At 35.9% G+C, this 22,668-nt stretch overlaps 1 protein-coding gene across 1 annotated transcript; it reads left to right on the top strand.

The window, feature by feature from the left end:
- Positions 1 to 14,138: 14,138 nt before the first annotated feature.
- Positions 14,139 to 22,668, top strand: LOC130046523 (complement C1q-like protein 3). Its single transcript, XM_056153985.1, has 3 exons — positions 14,139 to 14,206; positions 21,627 to 21,686; positions 22,226 to 22,668. Exons 1-3 carry the CDS (start codon positions 14,173 to 14,175, stop codon positions 22,642 to 22,644), a joined length of 513 nt encoding a protein of 170 aa, XP_056009960.1. The 5' UTR covers positions 14,139 to 14,172; the 3' UTR covers positions 22,645 to 22,668.

Raw genomic sequence — 22,668 nt, 5'->3', positions numbered from 1 at the left:
GTATGTAGGGAACAACCTTTAAAAATCTTCATCTCGACAACAGCATGGCCATGAATAATCGTATTGATATGCAAGCATCCACATATATTTCAGATTCACGTTTGTGAGCTACGGTTAGGATATTTCCCTCCTCTCAGGGGTCCAAGGGGTAGGGTGGGACCATATTTTTTTTTTATATAGGAATTAAATGGTATTCTTTTGAAGAGTAGCAGGACCACACTAAATCATATCGAAATGCAAATGCGCCCAAGTTGTGTGGATTCAATTTTCATCCTCCTGCGACTATAGTTGAGGGATATATTGTTTTTTGTCCCAGGCTATCTGTGCATCTCAAAGTTTAACCTTGCTCATAACTTTTGCATGGTGAGTGATGGGGTTTTCATATATATATATATATATATATATATATATATATATATATATATATATGCATTCCTTGTTGCAAAACCTTTTATATTGCATCAAAGTTTTTAACCCCTTGATCTTGCAGGATAATATACTTTTAAGAATACCCAGCCTACTGAATATCTCTTGAATTTTTTAAGTTAGACGTTTCATATTTTGTATATGGATATTTTAATGAGTATATGGGTATTTTAGTGATTTGATATATCTCAGTGATCTTATTAATCAAATACAACCAGCCATTATATAATCAGGCTGAGTTCTGTTCGGCTTGTGTCATACCGATTGTTAGGCCTTTCTTCACATCCTGAGTTTGGCCATATATTGCCCCGTTTTTCCAATCAAGATAGAGGACTCACGGCGGGAGTGAAGGGTCAACAAGGGATGCTTACTGATGTTTCAATGTGTTGATGTTTCCCTCCTCTCAATTTAATTTTGTGTTATTTAATGAGGGGACTTTTTAGAGCAACACAAAATACAACCTAGAGCTGGTCTTTTTCGCATCCAACAATACACGTAGCCACCGCTTACATCGAGTCTTTTGTTTATCCGATGACGTGAAACATGGCGGAAGTCTCATCCCCCATCATTGCTTTTAAGTTTGTTTAGCTTTCACACACAAGGTGAATATCAACCATGCCACTTTACTTACTGTGACATAAATTTTAGTTATCTATCTGTAAGCTTGACATGAAGTGAATATGATTAACTGTTCAGTAGATTTCGATGTATCGTTTCCAACAAGAAAGGAGAGGAGGTCTGACAAGTAATAATTTACATTTATTTACTAGATAGAAAAGCGGAAATATTTCATCATCGGGCTAAAGAGTAAGTTGCTGTAAAATATCATAATGTTTTACGCCAATATTGCAACTAGGATTATTACATGAAATTGAAGGATATCACCATTTACTCAATGAAGTTATTTAATGAGAATGTACGGAGATTTTTTTTTATGATTTGTTCCTTATTACACGTACATTGTCAGATACTATATCAGGCCCACCTGTACAGGGAAACTAAGAGTCCAGAATCAACCCCGTCCTTGAGTAATTTGAGTAATGAAGTACGAAAAATTACGGTTAGATAATATGTATAACAGACTGTCATAATTGTGTGTTACATGTAGAAGATGATTTTACATATGCAATAGTATTTCAAGCCTCTAGTGTTCCTATCAAAAAGTAAAATATTTACAAAGGCTAGGTATAGGAAAATATTCCTTCATCAATTTTCAGACTTGTTAAAATCTTTACTATTAACGCCTTAAACGGGGATAATGATGCACTAACCGTTGCAGATATAGAAAATATTTTTTTATGATAGAAAAATGTATTTTTAACATGTTATAGATTCAACTCAGCTTTTAAATTGAACTTGCACTTGATTAGAAATGATATCATATTATAAGGATTTATATGTATTAACACAAAATTTTGACTCGATTTTTTTTATATTGTCATCATTTTGGAGTTTCACTAATTCTGTTCACTTGTTTATCTTGTATGCATGCTCAGCATTTATTGCTCTATACTGTTATCACAATGGGTAACGGGATATGTCTGTCAGCGTCCTACACTAGTGGTCGCCGATGTTCTCATGGGAATATAAGGGTTAATTGTTTATATTCCTGATTAAGGTTAGCCATTATCGGTGCTTTATGATTTTGGCTGGGAACCTTGAAGTTTGAGGGGCATGCCCAAGTTTGAGTCAGTTCTGTATTGGTGTTTAATACAGATGGATGTCAGTTCTGCTCCGTAAGCAGATGGACTGATGTGTATATTGAACTTCAACTATTTGAAGTTGTTCAACATAAATGTTGTGTGTAAATATGTGCATATTTGTAAATAAACTGTAAATATAACATCTGCCTTATTCTTGGACAATAGCACGTTACAATTTTGGTGGCAGCGGTGGGATTATTATTACAAGTGATATGGCAGAAAATTTAGATACCCCAACTGTGCTATTAGGAATAAGACGTAATAGGTCAGATACAGGAATAGAGACGATGACATCCACCCCTCATGAGATCCAGCGTATAGAAAGAGAATGTGCAGCGCTTGATCGAGAAATACGCAATACTACAGCGGCACTCAGAAACAATAGTTACAATGATGATCATCAAAGTAACAGGGATTTCATGAAACCTTTAGTACGTCCAGCTGCATATGATGGGTCTGAGCCGTGGGATGATTATAAAGTCCAGTTTGAACTCGTGGCGGAGATAAATGGATGGGACGACATAAGGAAGTCCATGTTCTTAGCGTCCTCGTTAAGGGGTGCTGCACAAGGAGTGTTAGCTGATCTGGAGCCAGGAAAACGACGTTCCTATGTTGAATTGTCAACTGCACTAAGTCGCCGTTTTGGATCCGAGAACAGAGCTGAACTGTTCCGAGTTCAGCTAAAAAACCTTGTCCGGAAAAGAGACCACTCACTTCCGGAGTTAGCTCAATATATAAAACGATTGAGCAGAAAAGCTTACCCTAATGCTCCGCGAGATCTACTGGAAACATTGTGTCGGGATCATTTCATAGACGCCCTTACTGACTCCGACATGAGGCTGAGGATTCAGCAAGCGCATCCAAAAACCATTGATGATGCTACAAAACTGTCCGTGGAACTGGATGCATTTAATATGGCAGAAAAACAGCGAGGAAAACGAGCTACTACAGGGTGCGGAATGTAACTGTCAGTGACTATGCAAATGAAAAATCATTCAGTGCTGATGTCATTAAAGCATGTATGGGAGAAATTTCAAAGGAACTCGTTGAAATGCGCAAGGAAATAGCAACAATGAAAAAATCGAAAGATACATGTGCTGCTAATTCAAAACCATCAACAAAAGAAATCCGTTGTTGGAACTGTGGTGGGAATCATTTTAGAAGGAACTGCCCGAAAGCCAAAAAATCATCAAGTTCTGGTAAGGGAAACCCGCGATCTTGTCGAATATCGAAGGACGGGTCTGGTATGTATGTGGATGGATGTATACATGATGTCGAATCTGTACGATTTCTTGTAGATACAGGTGCCAATGTCTACATTATTAATACCAGTGTCTACAGGAAAATGAATCCACTCCCCGAATTACAACCTTCTAAAATGAATATGAAGATGGCTGATGGCAAATGTATTCATGCAAAAGGGATCGCGACAATGAACGTGACTCTCGCAGGCATTTCTGTACAGCACGAATTCTGGATTGTTGACATTGATGAGGACATCGAGGGATAGCTCGGATTTGATTTCTTGAAGGCACATAAATGTGTTCTTGATGTAGGAAATAGTCAGTTTAAATTGAATGGGCATATTGTAAAATGTTCAACATTCTCGTGCAACTACATGCGATGTTGTAGGGTTGTTCTGGAAGATACCAGTGTTGTTCCAGCTGGAAGTGAGATGTTGCTTCAAGGAAAAGTTTTGGATACCGATTCAGTGCCTAAGACCGGCCTTGTTATTCCTACGGAGAAATTCACTGAAAAGTACAAACTGATTGTAGGGAAAGCTGTAGTAGATTTGTCGAAGGAAAAAATTCCTATACGTGTGCTCAATGTGTCAGACAAATCAATCAAACTTTATCCGAGAACAGTAGTTGGTCACTGCGAAGCTGTAACAATAGACCGAAGTGAGGAAACTTGTTCTTATCCAGATGGCAAAATTCCGGATCACCTTTCGACTTTACTATCTGAATCATGTGTCAATTTGGATGGAAAACAATCAGAAATCCTAAAACAGTTTTTGATCAACAACAAAGATGTGTTTGCATCCGACAAATTAGCACTTGGTCGCACAGGAGTAATCAAACACAAGATTGACACTCAGGGTGCTACACCCATCAAACAACAACCCCGTCGAATGCCATTTGCTAAGAGATCTGAGGTGTCATCACAGATCGAAATGATGTTATCTCAGGACGTGATTGAAAAATCAAACAGTCCTTGGGCTTCGCCAATTGTATTGGTGAGGAAGAAGGATGGTTCCCTTCGGTTTTGTGTAGACTATAGAAAGTTGAATTATGTTACTAAGAAGGATTCATTTCCGGTTCCCAGAGTTGACGACAAACTGGACGCTCTAGTTGGTTCTCAGTGGTTTTGCACCCTTGATTTACAAAGCGGCTATTGGCAAGTTGAAGTGGAAGATCAGGATCGTGAGAAAACTGCCTTTGTGACCGAAAATGGACTGTACCAGTTCAAGGTCATGCCCTTTGGACTGTGTAATGCACCCGCCACCTTTGAAAGGTTAATGAGTAAAGTCTTATCGGAATTATCTTGGAAAACCTGTTTGGTTTATCTTGATGACGTGATTGTTTTCGGTCAAGACTTTGAGACAACGTTAAATCGTTAAGAGGAAGTGCTTTTGCGACTACGTACTGCGGGACTGAAATTAAGTCCAAAGAAATGTTTCTTATTTCAAAAGCGAGTGACATACTTGGGGCATATTGTAACCCCGGACGGAATTCAAGTGGATCAATCAAACATTGATGCCATAAAATATTGGCCTGTGCCCGTTAACATTAAGCAGCTTCGTAGTTTTCTTGGATTATGCTCTTATTATCGCAAGTTTATTTTGAACTTTGCAAAAGTTGCTCGTCCATTAAATTCCATGACAGAAAATAAACCATTTTTGTGGACGGATGAGTGCAACACGGCTTTCCAGCAGCTAAAATCTAAACTAATGCACAGTCCGGTACTGGCATACCCGGATCCTCAAGGCTCAGAGTTCATCCTAGATACAGACGCTAGCAACAAAGCCATTGGATCTGTGCTTTCTCAAATTCAAGATGGTAAGGAGAAAGTAATAGGCTATTTTAGTCATGTATTAGGGAAATCCGAGACAAACTACTGTGTAACCCGCAAGGAATTACTCGCGATTGTAGAGTCCATAAAACACTTCCACTGCTACTTGTATGGCAGGAAGTTTCGCCTACGCACAGACCATGGGTCACTTCGGTGGCTTATGAATTTCAAAAATATTGAAGGACAGTTAGCTCGATGGCTGGAAGTTCTTGGCACTTATGACTTTGAAATAGAACATATTAATTCTGACTCGATGTCGTGCCGACCTTGCCAAGACTGCTCATATTGTGAGCGAACTGAACAAACTTTTCGTCAAGAAGGAAAATGCAATGTTGTCCGTAAAAAGACTCAACCTCCCTGGATAAATGGAATATCACAATCTCAAATGGCCAAAACCCAAAGAGACGATACGACAATAGGTGTTATTTTCTCAAAATTGCAGCAAAGCCATACCAAGCCTAAATGGGAGGAAATCTGTTTGGAAAGTGTGCCAGTGAAAACTTTGTGGTCTCAGTGGCAAAGACTGGAATTCAAGAATGGTGTCTTGCATCGGAGATGGGAAGATGATACAGGGAAGCGAATTTCGTGGCAAGTGATTGTGCCAGAAATATATCGTGCAGATATATTAAAATCGCTTCATGATGCCGTTACAGCTGGTCATCTTGGAGTCAACAAAACTTTGTCTCGGATACGAGAACGGTTTTATTGGCCGGGTGTTGGATCTAGTGTAAAGGACTGGTGTCGTAAATGTGAACAGTGTTCGGCAAGGAAAAGTCCGTCTAAATCCTACAAGGCCCCTATGAAGATCTACAATGTGGGAGCTCCAATGGAGAGGGTGGCCATGGATATCACGGGTCCCTTACCTGTAACAGAACGCGGAAACAAATACATTCTTGTTGTGGGAGATTATTTTACTAAATGGACTGAGGCATACGCGATCCCAGATCAAGAGGCTGAGACTGTAGCCAGGAAGCTCGTTGATGAGTTCATTTGTCGTTTTGGGGTCCCTTTACTTATTCATTCCGACCAGGGAAGAAATTTTGAATCTGGACTATTCATCTCGATGTCAAAACTACTAGGAATGGAGAAGACTCGAACTACAGCTTTACACCCCCAATCTGACGGAATGATTGAGCGTTTCAATAAAACGGTTGGAAATATGCTTGCAACATTAGTGTCTAAAGATCAAAGAGACTGGGACGAAATTATCCCGATGACAATGATGGCATATAGGAGTGCTGACCAGGAATCAACGTCATATTCCCCGAATTTGATGATGTTAGGTCGGGAAGTACGTTTACCTGTGGATTTAATGTACGGAAGTATTCCTAAAGAAGAAACAAACAGTGGGCCTGAATATGTTGCAGACTTGAAGGACAAAATGTGCAAAGTGCATGAATCGGCTAGACAACATATTAAAAGTGCAAGTGATAAACAGAAGTCCGGATACGATTATTCTGTGAAATTTAACCCATATAAAAGTAGTGACCTCGTGTGGCTTTTTGATCCTAAACGCAAAATCGGCGTGAGCCCAAAATTACAATCTAATTGGGACGGACCTTATCGTGTAGTTACGTCAATTAGTGATCTTGTGTACAGAATCCAAAAGACACCAAATTCCAGACCTCGTGTTGTGCATTACAACCGATTAAAACCATTTTATGGCCAAAGTGACGCGTGGCAGCCGTCAAGCGATCAGCAGTCTGGTGATGATGACGAGGTACGTTCTATTGACAATGCGAGTTATAATGACGATTGCGAAGCAGGGATTGATGCAGAATACGGTCGCGGTAAACGAATCCGCCGTCCTGTGGAACGATTGGATTTATAAAGTGACAGTGTAATTAACTGAGAATGTACATTGAGAAAACTGTCAATTTTAATTTGTAAATAACATGTGTGGGCACATGTCTTTGAAGGAGGGAGCAATGTCATAATTTAGGAGTTTCACTAATTCTGTTCACTTGTTTATCTTGTATGCATGCTCAGCATTTATTGCTCTATACTGTTATCACAATGGGTAACGGGATATGTCTGTCAGCGTCCTACACTAGTGGTCGCCGATGTTCTCATGGGAATATAAGGGTTAATTGTTTATATTCCTGATTAAGGTTAGCCATTATCGGTGCTTTATGATTTTGGCTGGGAACCTTGAAGTTTGAGGGGCATGCCCAAGTTTGAGTCAGTTCTGTATTGGAGTTTAATACAGATGGATGTCAGTTCTGCTCCGTAAGCAGATGGACTGATGTGTATATTGAACTTCAACTATTTGAAGTTGTTCAACATAAATGTTGTGTGTAAATATGTGCATATTTGTAAATAAACTGTAAATATAACATCTGCCTTATTCTTGGACAATAGCACGTTACAATATGTATGTCATAATCTACATATTTAAGGACTTGTGCCTAACCCTACTGTATATTGTATATTATGGATACAATGATATATGTTCAAATCAATGTTAGTCCCTAATGTATATGTTGAAGCCCCTAACAAATCATTGAGTGGAACCCATTCCCCATTGAAAATTTTGGGATTCTCGCATGCATGTGTAAAAACGTTTGTACCGTTAACATATCAAATAATTAATCAGTTAGGATTCAGGTTTGATATGGTTTAATCAAATAACATTTTAAAGAAAGGTATGGCTTAAGTATTACTTCATACACCATTATTATTTTAGCCCATATTTGATAATAAAAAAAATAATAATACTATTTTAATTGGAGTCTATTAACCTGAAACATGAGAATTCAGAACGCTGAATCATAAAATAATTTTTCCTGAAAATGAAAGTTACGACGAAATATTTTTTACTGCTTTCGCTATTTTATCATTATCATGAAATCATTATTTGAGCATGGATAAGGAATTCACGTAAATATTATCCTTCAATGCGTTCTGTGTCAAAGAGCGGTAACTCTGTTTGTTTACATTTCTGGCAGAACAGGCGTATGTAGGAAAGGACGATGAGTAGCAGTGTGGAATTTTTACTACAGGTTTGATCCTCATGGTGCCATTATATAGATGTCCAGGTACAAGGTCAGGGATTCGATGAAATGGATACACTAAGCATTGTATTATTGATTACGTAAGATGGAGTTTCTCGTATATTTGATCTGTGTGTGTTGGATGCTTTTGCCTTCAGAATCACTTTCAACACATACATGTAAGTCGTTTGTTTAATCTATAAATTGTAAATATTTTGTATGAATACATGTACATTATCATCATTGATGTTTAGATTGATAAAGTATGAAATATCGGTACCTATTTTGTTTGTACATTTCTACGGTGTCGGGTGGTTTCGTCCCGATTACATATTCGCACCTAGTGGATTCGTACCTTTACCTGTACCCAAGTGGATTCGTCCCGAGTGGTTTCGCCCCCATTGAGTAGGTAGCAACTGTGGTCGGAACGATTGATCAGTGCATACTCTCCTTTAACGATGAGCAATTGAATTGAATTGAAATTAGGGGATGAATGCTATTTATTAATTTACCGACGCCCAAGATATGTTCATTTTGATCATTATACCAACAGTTTTTGGATATTTATATACGGCAACAGTGGTCGGGACGATTGATCAGAGCATACTCTCTTTAAATGATGAGCAATTGAATTGAAATTAATGAATACTAGTATACAGTATATTAATTTACCGACGTCCAAACTATGTCCATTTCTATCATTATACCAAGAATTTTTGCCATGGCAAGTTGCATTCATTGTGGAAAATCAGTAAGTAAAAATTATCATATAAAACAGAATTAGCATTATGTAGATAAAATTAGTGTGTCTATTATGTGATTTTATTAATCTTAGGTATATTTATATAAATCTCAAATTGAAGAATTCAATTTAATAGCATAAACGTAAAGCAGCAATGTAGTAAAAGTAGTTGATCATTTTAAGAAAGTGAATTTTGAGATATGTTAAATTGTTATAATTTTAAGATATGTTAAATTTTTATATTATTTTATGAATGTAAGCTCTCTGAAAAGGGATTCTATAAAGATAATGTTAGAAGCGATAGCAGAAATGAAATAATTAAATGTTTCATTGCTTTTTCACCACTTCATATTGTAACATTAAAATTTCGTGTAAGAAATCACAAAGACGTCTAGACAATAATCAGCTTAATCAGGATTTAGAAGTTCTGGGTTTAAAGAAATACACGTAAAAAACAGAAATAAAATATCATTACAAAATTGGGGCGAAACCACTCGATTAGTACATTGGGGCGAAACCACTCGACTATAAGGCAATGTTCTACCTTAAGTTATCTGCATTGGAATTGGGACGAAACCACTCGGTGCGAATCCACTAGGTGCGAATATGTAATCGGGACGAAACCACCCGCATTCCATTTCTACCTCCAATAGAAGAGTTCCTCATATTCATTTAGTTATAGTAGCTTATTGGAATTTTGCTACTTGCGGCAAATTGGAAGTGTGATTATAAAAATATCTGCGATAGATATTTGATCAATATATTACAAGACTCATTCTAAGAATAGATCTATATGTTGCACAATAATATCGGTTGAGATTCGGTTCGGCTGAACATTTGAACTGACGCCTTCACCAAATCTCGGAGCAGTCCTTCGTAATTCATGTCTCGAAATTTATTTTCAGTTTCGGCCAGTTCTAGCAATTAATGTGCACTTAGATGGCACTGTTGTTCGCTTCAAATCAGTTAGTTGATTATTAAACCAATTCTGTATCACTATCAATGCTGTATTACTTACCGTCTCAGTCTGTAAATTCCATGAAATAAACCATCACTTATTTTTCCGTTCGAATGAAGACTTACTTCTATGGCGCAATATTTTATCTCCCAAAAGTGAAGAGTTCCTATAGTTTGTTTTTTAAATTAGCGAAATGCAAGTAGGTATGTAGATCGACATACAATGTATCAGTAACTAGATAAAGTAGACTAATGGAACTCTTCAATTCCAGGAGATAAAATATTGTGTCACGGAAGTCTTCATTTGAACGGAAAATTTAGTGCCTATTTTCAATTTGGGATTTTTATACCTAGGCGGTAAGCAATGCAAAATAAATAGTGGTAAAGGGTTAGTTTGATTGTCAAATCGCTTATTTGAAGCGAACAGCAGTGTCACTTAAGTGCACATTAATATGCTAGAACTGGCAGAAACTGAAAGTAAATTTCCAGACATGAATTATAAAGGACTGCTCCAAGATTCGGGAACGGCGTCAGTCCAAATATTCAGCCGAGCCGAATCTCAACCGAGATTATTTGCACAATACTTCCTCCGGTGTCATGCGTTGTGCCTCCCAACTGGATGCTCTAGTAAAGATTAACTTTTGCTAATATATAAATATTGCATGTAGTTGAGGGTAACATTGAACATTTTCACCCCGAGAAAACCATTGTCAAGCGAGGCGTAGCCGAGGTTGATAATGGTTTCTCGAGGGGGGGGGGGTCATTGTTACCTTTAACTACATGCAATATTTGTTTTATTATACTGAATGTCATATAAACATCAAAACAGAAAAAACTTACGTCTGTTTACATTTGATCGATCACTGTCATGCGATATCTCGTATGTCGATACAGGTATTCCCGTTTATTACAAACGCTGAAACGACGTTGTCTAACAATCTACGGCGAACCGTACGCGCATAAATTTGACCCATGTCATATTTTTTCATAATATCATCCATTGTCAAGAACTGTTACCCGTTGCAATATACTATCACCCTGGAGCGCGTGCTTTTTGTTCTCAGGAGGTAACAATGTTTTTTTCAAATGCTTCTCGACCAGTCAGATTCGAGTATTTTACATGAAAGTATAACAATATGTATTGGGTATTTCGCGGTTTATATTTCCACATTGTCAGACAAATTACAAATCATTATAATCTGATAGTCTTTTTGTGTGCTTGTTTTGTTGCCTCTCGTAAATAACTAATTGCTGGTGTTTGTTCTGTTGCCGGCCTTAAATAACTAATTACCAGTGTTTGTTCTATTGCCTGCCTTACATAACTAAAATTACCGGTAGTCTAAGCGGTTAGAGCGCCCGTTTCACATTCGGGAAGCCAAGATTCGGTTCTAGATCTTGACAACGAATGTGTAACATTGGGGACTTTTCCTTCGCTATAAGCCCAGCGTTAGACGTGAAAGTTATGTTTTTTTGTCATGACCGCAGTACATATGTATACAGATCTTTAATGACTAAATCCGTTGTATGTATCTATTTTATTTTCACTTATTTGAAAACCGTAATTGTTAGCATTGATAACCTAAGACTACATACATATGATCAATTTTGAATAATTGCTTTTATTGCAGTAACATATAAAGATGATCTTTGCTATGGACTGTTCAAGCCCTCTCCTGACGAAAACTTCAAAATCATTTATGCTGGTGAGAAGACGGGCATCATCTGCCGTGACATGGGGTTCTTTGGGAAGGATAGTAAATGGGAAACATGTGTCCAAGTTGAATTTTTTCAATTGGAAACTTGTTCTCAAAGATTAGAATACAGAGTGGGCAGCTCAAGAACAAGCTATGCTTTTAAAGTAAGTACATGTATTTGCTACTGTTGATACGTGATGCTACATAGAACATAGGTACGTTTAGTTTGCATTTTATACATATGTTGTGAATCATAGGCCAGCTTTGAGAAAAAAATACTTGGTAATATTTGGTAACTTACTAACATTAAAACTTGACAAACGCTTGGCCAGTACGCTGTAAACAAAGTTGTTGAAAATTGCTTCAAAACTAGTTGGAAAATTCTCATACCTTTCTCCCAATTTCTTCTATGGTGTAAAAACACAAAATATGAAGAATTTAGATGATGCGTGTATTAGAGCACGGGTAACCTCCTAAACCATTTAACATAAATGGCGTTGTACTAGATAACACACATATATTGTCCTTCTTTCCTACAAACTCCAAAAGGATGATGGGTAAACAAGAAAATAATCCAGCGATACTTACAGGCAGTTGTAAGAGGTATTGATTTTAAACATGAAAGTACATCAATTCCATCATGAAAGGTGAAGATAACAAACAGTGATCAATGTCATAACTCCTATAAGCAATACAAAATAAAGAGTTGGGCAAACACGGATCCCTGGATATACCAGAGGTGGGATCAGGTGCCAAGGAGGAGTACGCATCCCCTGTCGACCAGTCGCATCCATGACATCATAAATAAATAACTTATTTTGCTTTGAAATATAAAAATATACTCTATTGTCATGTATTTGGTATATGTTACATATTGGATAAACTATATATATAACTTTATTCAACGCTCATCGATCAAAAGTACTTTGGTTGTTGAGCGCAAGTAATACATGTACCATAATGTATTTCAGTAAAGTTGGATGGTGACATTAAGAAAGGAATCATGTACATGTGTATGTATTAAATTGATAGATGAAATACATGGTATAGGTGTGCAATAATTAGAGATACAATTCCAAAGATACCGGTCAAAATGTTAATTACAATGGGTGTATGATTTACCTTGTGGCTCTCCTGAGTGTAACATAGTAATGAACAGAAAGATGTGACGTTGACGTCGTTATTGTAACGTCATAGCATCACAAAGGAGAGTACGGCACCAAAATCAATATTCTATGAAGATGTCGATATTTTGTAATCAGTTAAATTTTGTACGGAGAGTTTTGCTGTTTGTGGCATTTATTGCATTTTCATTTGCAATCACAAGTATATCCAATAGGGTGTCGTCAATACGTATGATTAAAGGATTGGATGTTTTAGTAGTGCATTGTTAAGTGTTCTGAAATGATGTTGTTTTCAGTCGTATGATTGTGATGACACTGTCCAATCTATCCCGAATTACTGTACCTCTGGTATATTGTATATACGGGTGAAGACAGATCAAGAAATGGCGAATTCAAGAGTTGTGTACAGGGTTTACGCCGGAAGGGAGCGAAAATCGCCACACGGTACATTGTAATGAGTTATTATGATTTCGTAAGCATTACGAGTAAACTGCAACTTTTGGACACAAAAATGTAAACGGGAAAGATTTTTTCCAAATTTTGATTACATTGTTATTGATAAGAAAACTTAATATTCAAGTCTCCTGTATGCATTTTAAAGTCTTGTAATAAAAGAATTAAAACCTCTACACATGCCAGAAAGGAGTGGTTTTGTTAATGTACTGTAAACCAACGTTTAATCGCATGCAAAAATTTTTCACAAGAACCTCATCATCGTAAATATTTCTTGCCGCAAGCCAGTTCTTAAATATTTCTTCTATGTTTTAATTAATCTCGATCGCGAAAGTTACCGTGAACCAGTTCATCACTACTAAAACTTTGCGGTATCAGTGAACTCTAAACTACAAACTGTGTTCATTACAGACCTCGAGTCCACAGATTTATCCTACTTGATAGCTTCCTTGGTGTTTGGAGGTGTCTTCTCTGTCTTCGTGGCTACATTCTGCTACAGGAAGTATGTACAAAAGCGTAGGCAGGAACAAAGACAAGAAGAGGTTGTTTATGACCCGAACGATCGACCATACGTCACCATAAATCACCATCATCACTACAACACCGGTAAGCCAACATATCTGAAATCCATTTTTGTTTCCAAAAATAATGCTTACTCCTATATTACATAATGGAAAAAAAAGATGTAAGTATCACACTTTTGCTGATGATATACAGTATAGCCGTATTGGATTTCTACAATTCATTCAATATCATACTATATGCGTTCCACTTTTTTGTAGCTGATCAGTCAGAGGAACAAGAACAAAGAAGACGACTTTCACCAAACTACAGGGATAGTTATAGTACATCACAGGCGAACAATATGTCCGATCAATTAACATCTCCCGATACTCCTGAACAGTGGAGGCCAAATTCTGTGGCAGGTCCACCACCTTCCTATGATGAGGTGGTGGCACAAAAAACGTAGACCACATTTCATATAAAACAAAGAAAAACGAACACAGAATGAACGAAAAAGGAAATGAAAATCACCAAAAAAGTAATTTTTGAAAGGAATGAAAGATAGAATAAATTTACAAACCTACATATTTCTCGATAATCCTAATCAAGATTAACATTCCTATGGCTTATACATGTAATATGTCGTAGTGATGATGTGATATTTGTTATTATTATTGTACGTTTATAGAGCGCCTTATCTAATCAACACAACTGCCTTATAGGACATGTCCCACGTTCGTAGATTATTTAGAAACTGAAGTAGGTTTTTATCGCAATACATATAAAACAAACAATCACTCAATTTTTAATGCAAAATTTTAGATTTAGATTAACATTTCAATCCACTTAAATCGACATCCTGACTTCAAAATTTTTGCTTATGAGAAAACGGATCACGTGATGCCGTAACGTCATATGCAACAATCGCATTTCGCGCCTATCAGCTTATTGTGAAGCAACTTGTTATTACTTAACTTCGTTTCTTACCTTATACACACACACACACACACACACACACACACACACACACACACACATACATATATATATATATATATATATATATATATATATATATATATATATATATATACCAATCAATGACGCATTTGCCTTACATGTACTTATAGGACTTATAGGACTTTGTATGGGAAAATATGACGACTGAGTTTTTTGGCGCGTAGACGGACCGAGCTTGCGAGGTCCGTTCGCGACAAAAAAACGAGGTCGTCATATTTCCCATACAAAGTCTATAACCTTTTTATTATATACTTTCAATTTCATTTAGAAACTAACAATAATTTTATTTTTAACAATAACTTTATCGGTTTAACTGAGTAAAAGATGAAAAACACGAAAAATTTCAAAATTAACGGCGTAGAAATTTGATTGTGACGTAATGTTTGCAGGCCGGAATGTTTCCGGGCATATATCGTGTGATATATGCCCGCAGACTTTTAAAGAAAAAAGAAGAGATGAAATTGAAAGTATATAATAATAGATATTATTCCTTTACATTAAAATTTTCAACAAGAAAACGACGAATGGAATTTATTGATATATCTTAGCAATTTATTTTGTCTATGCATATGTTTTATGACAATTCTTGGGTGAAAATTTCGTAAGTTTTAAGAACTTTTGTTCAAACCCGTTGTATATATATATATATGTATGTACATATATGTATGTATGTATGTATGTGTGTGTGTGTGTGTGTGTGTGTGTGTGTGTTAAATAAAGAAACATATATTGTAAAATAGAAACAACTTTAGTTGCATTTCTGGTTAGAATATTAAGACATGATTAAAGTATTTGAAATTAGAAATTTAACCGTAATGGGATTCAAAGATAAAATTATACCATTACATGATTAAATTATGTGAAATTGAAAATTTAACCGTAATGGGATTCAAAAATAAAATTATACTATTACATTAGTAATTGTTTGAAATAACCGTGGTCCGACCGCCCGAGACGCATAAATATCATGGGCGAATCGTGGTAAAGACTCCCGATAGGATGTGATAAATTTCCGCTAAATGAAATTTAGATGAATTAACTTCATTATTGTACCTGTAACAAACATGATTAAATTATATGAAATTGAACATGTTCCACAATTCTACAATTCATTGGATTGGTTATTGAGGATTCAGGGAGCAGCAGTCACATAATGAATATTTGGGGGAATACATCAATGCTATATTTGTTTTGTACAATTAAACAAATAAATCACTTAAAGAATACAAAATTAAGGGTAGGGAAAACCTGACGTCTGAATAAATCGGTTAAAAACAAGAATGAAAACAAGGTATTACAAAATTGATTTTCTGGTATCATTTACTCTGCTTTGTCTAATCTACTAGATCTGTACAAGTATGGAGAAAGTGTCCATTCTTTAGAGTCTTTGTGAAATTGTGAGTTTCAAGCAGACGTTTCTTGATGACGAAGGTTAATGGGGGTAATGATGTAATCACTTTTCAATGCTTTTCAGGGTAGGTCCCTATTCCATGCTCATAGCACCCTACATTGACAAGAACCTCCACATATTTTCGTCATGTTTGTACTGAGGGTTCTTTGTACTAAGATTTCACAACAAATAAATTTCTAATACCACTGCCCTGCTTATCCTGATTACGGCAAGATTTTCATTTTTCTGTTATATTTTGCTCTCCTGAACCAAAGGTGCAAGTGACCTTTTCTTATCAAATTTTATCCGTAGTCTCTGGGCGTTGTAAATTTTTCCAATTTCATATTTTCTCCCCAAACATTGGATAGATTTTAACCAAACGTCAGGATAATTTACCAATATAACGGATTACTTCGTTTACCTGATCAAAATAGAGGGCTAAATTAGTCACTGTGGGGTGTAACCAGTAACAGGGGAATCTTATCCCTCCTAGGCTGATCCCTGTCTGCCCAACTCTTTATTTTGTTTTGCTTATAGGAGTTATGAGATTGTTCATTGTTCGTTATCTTCACCTTCACTATTATTAGGTGAAGGGGTTGAAATTTGCAAATGAAAGGTAATATCCTCTTCCAAGTGGAGATAATCTAGCAAATGCCAAAAAGGGTTGGGGTCGATAGAAGATTCTTTTCTAGAATCACTGGGCAAAACAAGAAAACGAAACTTATGTTAAAGCTTTCTAATATAAAAAATTATTTTAACTACCGATTGCTCCGCTTACCTTCTCAAGATATCGATCTCACGACGGATGTGACCAGTCGACAGGGGATGTTATATCTCCTCCTGGGCACCTGATCCCATCTCTTGTATGTCTATGGGTACATGTTTGTCCTACTCTTAATTTTGTATTCTTTATAGGAATTATGATATTGATTTAACCCTTTTCATAAGAGAGGTCCGAATTTGTCTAAATCATGCCCCCAGGAGCAGGAAAGGGCTATGGTATGGGATGAAAGATTTGCATAGGAATATGTAGGGAAATCTTTAAAAATATTCTTCTAAAGAAAAGCAGGGCAATGATACCTGTACGAGCTTTTAGTATTCCTCATGTGCACTTTATCCATTATGACAAAGAGTGAAGATCTTTCCATTCATTGTTATTGCATCATCTGGCAGAATCTTCCAACAAAATCCTATCAGAGATGATGAAGTTCTGTGGCTAATTGAAAGATTGAGAGTATATAAATCTTGGACATTTTAGAATAAGTGATTCCAGTTTCCAACTATCTTTATATCACCAATTGTCCAATTGGGCTAATATGTTACGGTGTGAGCGTTGGACCGAACGAAGCGTGCAGTGGTCATTGGCGTGTCCCAAGTGATAATCATAATTCCGTTAAGTACGATAAATCATAATTCATTTTAAAATATATTTTATTTATGAAATTCCACGTACGCTAAACCCCCAGTAACATCTAAAGATAAAGGATCCGCCTATTCATTTAACGCGGGGAATATAACGGCAGCCAACGTAAACCGTGCATTGTGACGTCACATTTAGCCTCGACCCTTTTCTGTCTTTTAAATCAAACAATTATTAACAACAATACATCCCGTTTGCAATTTAAAATACAGTTAAAACTAAACAAAACTAACCAACAAATTCAAAGTGGTAAAAACGTAAGCGTAAATATAGTGTATATTTTTATTTAAAGAAACTCGTGAACTCGTTCATCTATTTAGTCGTCTTACTCTTTTCCTATTTGATGAGTGGCTAGAAAAAACAACACTGCAACAGTAATAATTATCCCATTCATTTTTAACAAACTAAGTGTTTTATTACAAATTGCACGTCAATCTTGTATTTTTGGCATTCCAAATTAAAACACGAATAACCGTAGAAGCAAATAACAAACAAAACAATATGGCGACGCCCATATGGATCTAGTCTCGTGCAACCAGACGCTCTGCTTTCTCCGTAAATCTCCGACGAGCAGAGGGTCTGGTAAAGACACGCGATAACGTTTGTAACGTCAGAACGAAGCTTACCGTACCAAAATTTCCGTATTTGATTTCATTGGTTGATTCAACAAACCGTCAAATTAACGACTACCGAAGAAATTTATAATAGATTGAATTTGCCGTTTAAGCTTAAGGATTTACAACTAGAGTGTTATAAAAACTTCTGTAAAAGGAAAGGATTTATTTGCTGTTCTACCCACGGGATATGGTAAAACCGTCTTATCAAACTTATTTAGGAGGCAAAAGTGAAAGTACAATTTCCAGCTGACAAAGACCGCAATTTCTTTCTATTGTACATTTAGTAATGATTTTGCCATTATTGTCACTAATGAAAGATTAACTAATTAGCATCAAACTGACTGTTTATGTCAGAGAGAATCAAACCGAAACAAAATTAGCACTCACCAGTAGTAACAGTTATTATCGGTGTCTTTACCAGACTCTCTGCTCGTTGGAGATTTGCTGAGACAGACGAGTGTCTAGTTTAACGAGAATAATATGGATCACAAAATTTTCAGTGAACATATGTAGAGATTATATCTATACCTTTGCTGATTTTCTCAACTTTTTTTTTTTTTTTTACATACGTGTTACCTTTAGAGCCTTTCTTCGCTCGGTATAATCGGAAAAAGGGCACGCGACTTTCTCTATCTAAGGACTGTAAAGGTTGTGTGGGGTTTACTTTCTTTTAGTATAATTTAAAAGTTTGGATGCAATAGTAGAAACGTATTTGAAGAACATACACAATGTAGACTTGAACTTGGAATGATTAGGAATGTTTTCTTATGTTTGTTGGCAAATGTCAGATCAAACAATCAACCGTGTGATTCGTAAGAATTTTAATTTGCCAACGAAAAGAACTAGAATTTTGCCCGAATTTGTTTGGCATCTTCATATACTCTGAAACATTCAAACGATAAGAGTATAGTTTTGTGCGGATATGATGAAGCTATGTTGTTTCTTGACATAAGGTAAACCTGATACAAATTAAGAATCATATTCATTTTGTTATTTGTATGACCAATATCCATAACTACAATAACGTCTTGGTATATTGTGGGGAAAAAATCCTTCATATTCACGTTATCATCATGAGAATTTGTAAGATTTCCGAAATTGTCTAGCTTATAATTGAAACAATATGGAAATACTGTTCCTAGTGGTCAGTTTCTGACTGACACTGAAGTCGCCTAGATAAATTCCAGTATCGATGATGCCTTGGTAGTTTCGTACCAGATGGTTAAACAAAATGATTAATAAAATTGGGTATCCTGAACTTTAACAGGAAGTGATAATTTTATGGTGTAGCTTGATTGCTCTTTTATTATTGATAATTGTTTGTTTTTTATTACATATGTGTATTTACGGGGGTCACATAGATAAAATAAAGTCACGATAATATATCTATAGTTTCACACCAGATGTAGATACGGGATGGTATACATGTATATATACGTGGGTATTCGGAACCTTACTTTACAAGACTGAGAAGCTCTCGTGGTAAGTATGACTGTAAATGGACCTTAACATAAGAAAGAACAATAATCCCGATACAATATTTAATGCACTTGACGTAGAAATATTTCTGATAAATGTTTTGTTAATGTTGGCTCCTGGGTATGAAAGTTATACGTTCTATACGTCGGTAGTGGATATCAAAATCTACTGAAAAATCTATCATTATACTTATTAATGAGCTAACACTACTGGATGAAAAAGTACTGAGAGCGTCATATTTACTGATAATTACTGTGAATGCCCTGTTGGTACTGATAAGTTCATATGATTACTTATATTTTACTGTTGTTCTGATAATGTATATCTTTTCACATTTTCGTCTTCGCCAGACCTACTGCGCCATTTAATAATACTTAATACAACTTATCTCTGAGTAAGGGGAATCACATTTGTTCAAATGATGGACCATATCCCCTTTATGGAGCAGAAAGTCCAAAATAGATGTGCCATTTAAAAACCATCTTCTTAAGAACGTCTGTGCCAAAACAATTGCAATTTACATAAAAGCTTCTTTGCATAGTGTAGCTTCAAGTTTGTTCAAATCATTGTCCAGGGGCGAGGTGGGGCCATCATATGGGATAAAAGTTTTACACGGGAAACATAGGGAAATATTTTTTAAATTATATTAATCTCAAGAACAGAATCTCACCATTACTCTTACGTGTTTCATTCCAATTCTTAGGCCGTTCTCTTTACACATTGTTTCTTTTTACTGCGGATTGTTACGCTAATCTAATTAAGATATAGGGCTTAAGACGGGAGTAAGCGATCAACAGGGGATGTTCACTCCTCCTAGGCACCTGATCCCACATCTAGTATCCCCAGGGGTCCGTGTTTGTCCAACTCTCAATTTTGTATTGTTGTATACTACTTGCATTCAATTAACACTGGTGACCTAGTATGTTCTAGAGCTCGATGTTTACTTCCTGTGTACTGCTTGCACTCAATTGATACCTGTGACCTAGATTATTCTAGAGTTTGATGTTTACTTCTTTCGTAAAAAGATGACGTAATGGTTGCATGATTGTCCTTTAAGATTTTACTAGAAAATTAATTTTTATGAAAAATACACAGTGAATTTTCATGATGAAAAAGCTCTGATTAGACAAGTACTTTAGGCAATTTTGGATTATTTTCATAACTGGAAACTATGATTTTGGAATGAATGTGTAGATTCACTTCGGCACAGATTTTGATATTTATTGTTCAACTACTGTAACTTAGTATTTTGCTATTGTTACGAATTTCTTTCAATTAATGATTGTAAATAAATATAATTAATTGTTTGATTGTCTTTGTTAGTAGATTATGCTGTGCTATCAAAAGGGTTTGTTTTGACCCATAACAGTATTCTTTATTGGAGTTTTGAGACTGATCACTATTCGTTAACTTCACCTTTTCGTATCAGTATACAAGCATATTAAGTTACATGCAGTTCAAATTCAAGTTTGTTAGATTTAGGGGATCCGTGGGGATAATTTGGGGTATTCATTATCATTAGGAATCCAAACAATTGTTCAAATGTAGAATTAAACTTTCACGCTAGCTGTCGAAGTTATCTGAAGGAAGGAATTTCAAAATATGAAGTTTTGCGATAGGAATAGTATTTTGCGGGGGAAAATAGAATCAAGTTTAATGGTTGCAATTCTATTTAAATTAAAAGCATATATACTCGTTCAAATGTTTTTCTCGTTTGGAATATGATATACAATTATGTTCATAATTACGGATTTAGCATCGTTTGGAAAATGGTATATAATTTTGTTCATAATCACGAATTTAGCAGAACTATACCTCATTCCATTGATGTCGACTGACCGATATTGTTTTATCATTAAACCAAAGACACACACACACACACAGGCACACACACACACACAGGCACACACACACACACACAGAGAGAGAGAGAGAGAGAGAGAGAGAAAGAGAGAGAGAACAAATTGAACACTTTTAACTTTTGGGCTGTGGCTATGTATAAAGTCTGACTGAATTGAAATATACTTTTCAGAAGAAGACATGATGAAATACATTGTTTTCTGTGGTTTACTGGGATTCGCATTTGGTTGCAGTAAGTAATTTCACAATGATATCACTACAATGGAAATATGAAGAAATTAAAAGAAAACTTTACATACAGAACTTGTAGTGCAGGGAATATAAAGAAAATTGCATATCATAATATAATCACGACATTCGTAATGATTTCATGTAAAATACTGGACTATGATCCTTCCGACATTTGATAAAATTTTTCTCATACGCAAAATTGAAAAAAAAATACAAAGCAAATCGAAATTATTTCATCAAAAACGAGAGAAAAGTAAAAAAAAAAGTCTAAATTAAGAAATTGTGATATATACAAATCAATAAACCCTTACCTTTTCTACAGGAAACATTACAAACAGGACCTATGGTTTGAATACTTAGCATTTTATGTTTTGTTTAGGTCTGTTATCAAATAAATAATGCATGTCGTTGTTGTGGGCAATATTGAAAATTGTCACCCATCAAAAGCTGTTGTCAAATTTTCTCGAAAACATAAAATATTTGAAAACATAAATTCACAAAAATGTACAATGTATTGATGTATAAATTATGTTTTAACAGATAGTACAGGATATGGAAATGTTGCCTTCACAGCCCTGGTGTCCAAAGACATAACAGTAGCTTCTATGGCTGTTGTAAAGTATGATCACGTGTTGACAAATTTGGGAGGAGCCTATCAACCGAAAACTGGGGTTTTCACCGTCCCCTATAACGGCATCTACACCATCTCCTGTAGCTTACTGAGTCATCCAGCTAACTACGTTCATCTAGATATCATGAAAAACAAAGCTGTATTGTCTACGTTGTTTGCTGCAGCCAAAACTCACCCACACTCCGGTCAGACATTGCAGCTGGTATTAAAGAAAGATGACAAAATATGGGTTAGGAACGCTAACAACAAACCAAGAATGCTCCATGACCGTAAAGTGTATAATATGTTTTCTGGTGTTCTAATCCAAGAGTGTTTTGACGATCAATAAAACAAAACTATGAGAGAAAAAGCA

Source organism: Ostrea edulis, chromosome 2 (assembly GCF_947568905.1).
Source record: "Ostrea edulis chromosome 2, xbOstEdul1.1, whole genome shotgun sequence".
NCBI classification, from domain to species: Eukaryota; Metazoa; Mollusca; class Bivalvia; order Ostreida; family Ostreidae; genus Ostrea; species Ostrea edulis.
This window is presented reverse-complemented; position numbering and strand designations above follow the sequence as displayed.

Coding starts and splice junctions, on each gene's coding strand:
- LOC130046523 (XM_056153985.1), top strand. CDS start 14,173: ATGAACGAAAAAGGAAATGAAAATCACCAAAAAA. Junction 14,207..21,626: donor AAATGAAAATCACCAAAAAA/GTAATTTTTGAA, acceptor TATACTTTTCAG/AAGAAGACATGATGAAATAC. Junction 21,687..22,225: donor GGGATTCGCATTTGGTTGCA/GTAAGTAATTTC, acceptor ATGTTTTAACAG/ATAGTACAGGATATGGAAAT.